Raw genomic sequence first — 7,777 nt, 5'->3', positions numbered from 1 at the left:
TTTTTTTTGCACACATGCATATTATTTTGTAAATAAATGACGAAATATTTTTGCCCCCAAACAAAATTTCTTTTATTTACTTTCCTTAATCGTATCTTTAAAGGGAAAAAACATTCGTACAATTTTATGCAATAGTTCCTGAGAAAAAAATTATCGAAAATTTGCTTTTTTTTGTGCGTTTACAATGAAATGCCCCTTACATTGTTAGTGCTAAAGAATATATCGATACGATTTTTCAATGTAAAGTAACGGGACAAATATTTCCCTTTACGTGTATTATCTATTATTTAAAGACGGTACTTCAGCGTATCTCTTAAGAACAAAACACTCGCGTCAGATACGTTTCGAAGAACGATCATTTCCTTAAAAACTATTGTTCGAGTTAGATTAAAGCTCAAGGGTATCCCACAAACGACAATCCACGAGATTATAGAAATTGAAGTCATCAGCGTACATGCATTCACATCTATGTAGAGACCTCTTGAATAATATCATTAACAAATAAGACGAACAGCAGGGATCCAAGATAAGAGATCCGCGGAACTCCAGAAGCTGATACAATGTTTCTCAACGTAAATTGTGGAATACGAACAACCAGTGATCTCCTATACAGGGTGTACCACCACACTCTTTTACCCTTAAATGTCTCGCGGGTTTTTTTGCGATAGAATAAAATGTTAAAGGAAAGTATTATACGGTTTAGAGCAGTGGTTTTCAAACTTTTTTCTCCTACCGGCCCCTTTCCAGAAAAAAATATTACTTAGCGTCTCTTGGAAATTAATTTTTTTCTAAATTTTAATAGCAATTACTAGGAAATACGTAAAATATAGTACAGGAAGGTGTACATTAGAAACATTGAACTTTGAAATTATGAAACTATTTATTGAACTCGGAATAGAATGTAATACAAAAAAAAAAAAAAAAATTAAAACATTCGAAATCATTTTAATGCGAAGAATGAACCTAGTGTGCTGCTAACAATTTAGTCATTCTCGGCTCTATTTTCGTCAGCAGTAATCTTAAAATTACCACGATTTACTATTTGCATTTGTTTTTTTTTTTTTTTTGTTGTTAATAAATTGGTTACAGTACTGAACCCACGTTCCACTAAATATGACGAAGGGAATGCAACTAAGAACTTTCGAATTACAGCCCAAAGTGGCCCCCCTGAATCCCTGAAGCACCCACCAGGGGGGCGGTGGCGCCCACTTTGGGAATCACTGGTTTAGAGGGTTTTCTTTTTTATGAGACGGGGTATTTTCATTATTGCAATATCTTAGCTGATGGAAAGACAAATTCAGGCGTGTACAACATAAGGTAGATGATTTAGATAGACTTAGAAAAGATCAAATATGTACAAATTAATTTCCTTATGGAGGGAAGTTACATTAGGAGGCCAAATATTAAGTTTTTTCCTTGACTCGTGTTTTTTTCGATCTTCTATCAATGGTTTGGCAGTCTATCAACATGTTGGAAAACTTGAACCATAAAGGGTTAAAGAAAATTTGAATAAGTAACTTACAGTGTGCGAGTTACACACTTGCAGTGTGCAATAAGAAATAACATCGCGTTTACTTTTTTATTTTTTCCAATGGCTAGATTCGGCGATAATGACGTGAAAATATTAACCCCTTTGCATTCGAGGCCTTTATTTTCTGGTATTTGCCAGCAACTCGAGATGTTTCTTAGCGTTCTATTGCCATGAATTCTAAGCTATCGAGATTTGAGAAACAATGTCACCTTTACTAAATGAAACTTAAAGGAACATTAGGTATTGTAGATTTGCTGCGTGAAACCTAATGGTGACTGAGAGTCCAAAGTGCAAAGGGTTAACTTTGTGTTTAACTTTGACGATACTTTAGATATGGCGCGAACTACGTTTGGTCATTTTTTCTAGTTATTTCGCTAAAAAAATCTACGAGATGTCATCTGTCGAGTACGCTATCGTTGAAAATTCTCGAGATCACAATTGTTATCCGAAATCAATACAATTTTTTCTTTATATTTATATATACTTCTTTTTAAAAAACAAAAATTTTCCGAGATGCACTTCATATCTGGACTCCTAATTACGTATAGTGGGTGCAGAAAGTATTCATACACTGATCACTTTCACTGATCACAAAAATAAACTGTAAAATTGTAATTTATTAACTTATTTTTTTCAAACAATGACATTCTACATATTCTCGGAAATCTCTACAATAGATAGAGTACAAAAATAAATAGCTATTTATGTAAGTTGCGAAATTGGCAAATAAAAAACAATTAATCGATGGAAATATTGAGGAAATAAGTAATTCGCACAACTGTTTGATTTTTAAAACTTCGTTAAAGAAAAAGAAATTTACATTAATTTCCAAGTATATAATACTCTTCCTTCGTGGGATTTCCTTTTGATTTTATAATTATTGCAACTCTTCCTTTTATTATTAAAATTTTAAGTCGCATTAACAGCTCAGGTTACGAGCGACTTTATACATTTACATTTAACATGATGTATAATTTTACATTGTGCTGCTTGATGGGACTACAGTGTGTTTATTTACATGTACAAGCTTATGTTATCTGTGATTTTACATACAATACAATTAAGTTTTTGATATTGTCACGAGAGTTCATTATTTCATTTATATTGTTTTGGATCTTGAGGCTTTCCCTAATTCTACTTTTCTAAGCATTAAATTAAATTGTTAGTTATTCGAAGTGGGATCTTTTTCCATTCCTCTATTGGGGCCATTTTTAAAAGTACTTTACTGGAAATTTGATGTTTTCTAATTCGTACGGAGCAATAAACTAATCTGTTTACGTTACAAACTCTACTGTAAATCGTTCGTCATAAGAATCGTACAAATACTTGCTTCTATACTTTTACCCACTTTTCCCCCTTTTTTTTTAATCTTACAAATTATATTAACTAGTAAATGTTGTTTGGGCTATATCTATCTTAGAAATTGCCAAGAGTATGTAGAATAACATTGATTATAAAAAAAGATGTTACGAAACTACAATTTCACACAAAAGTTTCTTGGGAAATTGATCGGTGTACGAATACATTCTACACCCACTGTATTTTTATCGATACGGATCAATAAAATCTCATTTGTCTTTGTTCGTTAATTTTCAGGTACCATGATTCCCAAATCCGGAGGCGATTACGCGTACATTAGCGACGCCTTTGGACCTCTGCCAGCGTTCCTGTACCTCTGGGTAGCATTGTTTATCCTAGTTCCAACCGGAAACGCAATAACAGCCCTAACGTTCGCACAATACATACTGCAACCAGTTTGGCCGGGTTGCGTACCCCCGTACGCGGCTGTACGTCTACTTGCTGCTGTTATCACGTGTAAGGGCACCGACCAAACATATTTAACTCTTTGCACTCGATGCTTTTCTTTCTGGTATCTACTAGCAACTCGTGATGTTTTCTTAGCATTCTATTGCCACGAATGCTAAGCTTAATCAGGCAACCTTTACCCCGCTAACAATCATTTTATCGACACTTCGTGTTCCAAAGAAATTAAACCTGAAAAAACATTACTGTTTATCGATTTACTGTATCAAACCGAGTGGTGACCGAGAGTCACCTCTCGAGTCCAAAGACTTAATACCTAAATTTAGTACCTTGATCTTCGGAACGAGACATGCACGTGCCAAAACATTTCGGGTACATTGCTCAAAACAATTAGCAAACCATGAAATTAATCGGAAAGCTGGATAATTGGGTGAAACGTCTAATATTTTAAACGATGTTGACACGATAATGTTAAAACAGTTTTATAGGGGAGGGAGTAATTTACGTAAAAGAAGCGTTCGAATTATTATTATTATTTTTTTTTTTTTTTTAATAATACACCAATGGCGTGAAATATATCTGATTTTTGTTTCCTTTTAACGCTGTAGATTAACAGGAGATATACAATCTACTAATTCTGTTGTTGGTTGTTTGTTTACAATACTCAAATGGAAGAAACGAGTGGTGGAGAGTTTTAATTTACGTAAAAGTGGCGTTTGCATTTTGTTTTTCTATTTTTAACACTGTATCCAACGAGAGATATGCGACCTATCAATTGTTTTGTTGGTTGTCCACTTACAATGCTTAAGGCCAGGTTACATCAATGAAACGTGTTTTTTTAAATAAATTTTGTTTATCGTAAAAAAAGTATTTCGGAATCAAACTTTTTACAGCTGAAAGTACATATATTCAACTATTTGAAAAAAAAATTTTGTTCTTTTTTCTATTTTAAATGGCGGCTCTGAATATGGCTGCTCAAACTCGTCCAATTTGTTGGCGGGTGTCGTCATTTCTTGTAAACGAATCATCTGAAAGCAAAAAATAAAACGGTTTCGTATTTTGTATCGAATTGGCTATGGTCGGCACTACAATGAAACATTTTCACAGAAAACAAAAAAACAAAATGGCGGACTTTAAAATTTTTCGACCCTTTTTCTCCACTTTTAATTGTTTATAACTTTTTAAAATAACAATGAATATTTTTGGTTGTAGTACCGACCATAGCCAATTCGATACAGAATATGAAACCGTTTCATTTTTTTGCTTTCAGACGACTCGTTTCCAAGAAATGATGACACCCGCTAACAAATTGGACGAGTTTGAGCAGCCATTTTCAGAGCCGCCATTTAAAATAGAAAAAAGAACAAAATTTTTTTTTTCAAATAGTTGAATATACATATGTACTTTCAGCTGTAAAAAGTTTGATTCCGAAATACTTTTTTTACGATAAACAAAATTTATTTAAAAAAACACGTTTCATTGATGTAACCTGGCCTTGAATTGAGGAAACAATATACAGTGGGTGTAGAAAGTACTCGTACATCGATCAATTTTCAAAAAAACCATGTGAATTGTAATTTATTAACTTCTTTTTTAAAAACAATGATATTTTATATATTCTTGGAAATCTCTAGAATGGATACAGTACAACAAAAAAACAGTTATTTACATAAATTGCGAAATTAACGAGAAAAAGCATAAATCGATAGAAATATAGAAGCAATAAGTATTCGTACAACTCTTTAATTTTTAAAACTTCACAAAAAAAGAACAACGAAATTTACATTAATTTATAAATAATTAATATTTACGTATACGCGTTTTTTTTTTTTTTATAGTCTCATCTCTTCGTGTCGTAAATCGAAATTCCCAACAAAACTGCCACAGGATGCCTCAAATCGCCTTCGATAGAGGAATTAACGATAAAATGCAATCTCTTTGTAAAAATTGTAATAAACGATAAGACGATTCAGGTTTCAGGCTAATCCAGGGTAAAAATGACGAAAGATTTTGTTTGACGAGACATGGGATGAAAATAGTCGATATGAATATTCGTTATCAGGAATTGGAACAATTGCACTAATCGTTGAGAAATCGTGTTTTTCCAGTAAGATAACGTTTGACCACACGTGGTTAAATAAGCCGTAAGCAAGAATTGCTTAATTCGGATGAGAATGATGAATCACTTTTCTCGTTCGTTAACACGTTCATCGTCGCATTACCCGCATGTAAATCACCGAGCTTTTTACCATAGAACCAAATAGCATAATCTCGAAGGTAAAATGACAAAGAAAATAAATTCGATTAGAGTGGTTTGGTAAAAAAATGACAACAGATCAGATCGTCTCATAACTTTGAAAACTCGAAATTTACATCTTAATACACATCTGTCTGAAATATGGGTTCAATTTACCGTTCAGTTTGTTAGATATGGTCACTTGAATTTCGCGATTTTTCGTCGAATTTGACTGGAGGCTTATGGCAGCCGACCCGAAAAAAAAAGAAACTTTGTACCATACTTTTGACTGTAAAACAGTTTGTACAAGACAGATCGAAATAAAAAATGAATGGAAAGTAAATTAATAAATGTAGAATAACATAATAATAATAATAATGTTTTGACTAGTACAGTTGGGAAAGGACCACCTTAAAATTCATGAACTTCCATAACGTTATAAAAATACAGTAGGTGTAGAAAGTATTCATACACTGATCAATTTCCAAAAATAAACTGTAAAATTGTAATTTATTAACTTATTTTTTTATGAACAATGATATTCTACATAATCTCGGAAATCTCTAGAATAGTACAACAAAAAATAGCTACTTATATAAGTTGCGAAATTAACAAGAAATTAAAAAACAATTAATCGATATAAATATTGAAACAATAAGTAATTCGCACAACTGTTTAATTTTTAAAACTCCATTAAAAAGAAAGGAATTTACATTAATTTACAAGTATATAATACTTCCTTCGTGGGATTTCCTTTTGATTTTATAATTATTGCAACTCTTCTTTTTATTATTAAAGTTTTAAGTCGCATTAACAGCTCAGGTCACGAGCGACTTTATACATTTACATTTAACATAATGTATAATTTTACATTGTGCTGCTTGATGGGACTACAGTGTGTTTATTTACATGTACAAGCTTATGTTATCTGTGATTTTACAATTTGTTATAGATTTGGATTTCTTTTAGGTATACAATTAAATTTTTGATATTGTCACGAGAGTTCATTATTTCGTTTATATTGTTTTGGATCTTGAGGTTTTCCCTAATTCTACTTTTCTAAGCACTAAATTAAATTATTAGTTATTCGAAGTGGGATCTTTTTCCATTCCTCTATTAGAGCCTTTCTTAAAAGTGCTTTACTGGAAATTCGATGTTTTCTAATTCGTACGGAGCAATAAACTAATCTGTTTACGTTACAAACTCTACTGTAAATGGTTACAAATACTTATTGGTACAAATACTTATTGCTTCTATAATTTTACCCACTTGTCGCATTTTTTTGTTAATTTCACAAATTCTATTAACTAGTAAATGTTGTTTAGACTATATCTATTCCGAGAATATGTAAAATATCATTGGTTATAAAAAAGGAAATTAAGAAACTACAATTTCACACCCACTGTAAGTACTACAGAAACGTTGCATCATTTAGGATTCAATTATGTAAAAATAAAATGTTATTCTCGTCGCGACGTTAACAAATATTCAAGTGGCAATCAGCGCGTTAACAGAGATTTGTTTAAGTGTAATACAAGCATTTACCGTATTACTGTATACTTTATTCCCCACGTTGGATGTTATTACAACAGATAGCACGGTATCTTCAGCTCTGTGTTGCTACCGATCCAACAGAATTCGCTAATTGTTTTGAGCAATCCGGCAATCTTCAGGATCTAGTAATTAATGTAGATCTCGTATCGCGTAAAATTTACGGCTAACCGTGCGCGATAAGATAATGGGATCATTCCTCGCAGGTATATTGACTGCCATCAACTGTTACAACGTGAAATGGGCCACCAGGGTACAGGACATCTTTACTGGGACCAAAATCTTCGCGTTACTGATCATCATGATCGCTGGATTATGGTGGCTTTGCATGGGCCACACGGAAAATTTCCGTCATCCCATGGACGGAACCAACACGCACCCTGGCTACGTAGCTTTGGCTATTTATTCGGGCCTGTTTTCTTATTCGGGCTGGAATTATCTGAATTTTGTTACAGAAGAACTCCAAGACCCGTACAAGTAATTATCGATTGTTCTCTGCCAGAATTATTTAGTAGTGTTAGTACTAACACTATATCGATTGGTAGCGCTTGGACATGCAATTGAATTTAATGTTTTTTTTATTTTTATAGCATTAGTATCATACAGTATTTGTTTCATCTATTAGAATCGTTCTTAGATTAAATAAATAAATAAAATCTGGTATTATCCAGGTTGGTAGCGCTTGGACATGTAAT

At 32.7% G+C, this 7,777-nt stretch overlaps 1 protein-coding gene across 2 annotated transcripts in view; it reads left to right on the top strand.

The window, feature by feature from the left end:
* Positions 1-3,131: 3,131 nt before the first annotated feature.
* LOC128887244 (large neutral amino acids transporter small subunit 1) overlaps positions 3,132-7,777 on the top strand; it is a 20,202-nt gene continuing 15,556 nt past the window's right edge. For both annotated transcript variants that reach the window (XR_008459992.1, XM_054142932.1), the window contains exons 1-2: positions 3,132-3,346; positions 7,289-7,559. Coding sequence is in view for 1 of the 2 variants with exons in the window: in XM_054142932.1 (XP_053998907.1) it covers positions 3,133-3,346; positions 7,289-7,559 (485 nt within the window). In the remaining variant the exon portion in view is untranslated. The remainder of the gene's footprint in view (positions 3,347-7,288; positions 7,560-7,777) is intronic.

This window comes from Hylaeus anthracinus, unplaced genomic scaffold (assembly GCF_026225885.1).
Source record: "Hylaeus anthracinus isolate JK02 unplaced genomic scaffold, UHH_iyHylAnth1.0_haploid 11985, whole genome shotgun sequence".
Taxonomy (NCBI): domain Eukaryota; kingdom Metazoa; phylum Arthropoda; class Insecta; order Hymenoptera; family Colletidae; genus Hylaeus; species Hylaeus anthracinus.
Note: the sequence above shows the minus strand (reverse complement) of the source record. Positions and strands in the feature narration are given on the sequence as shown.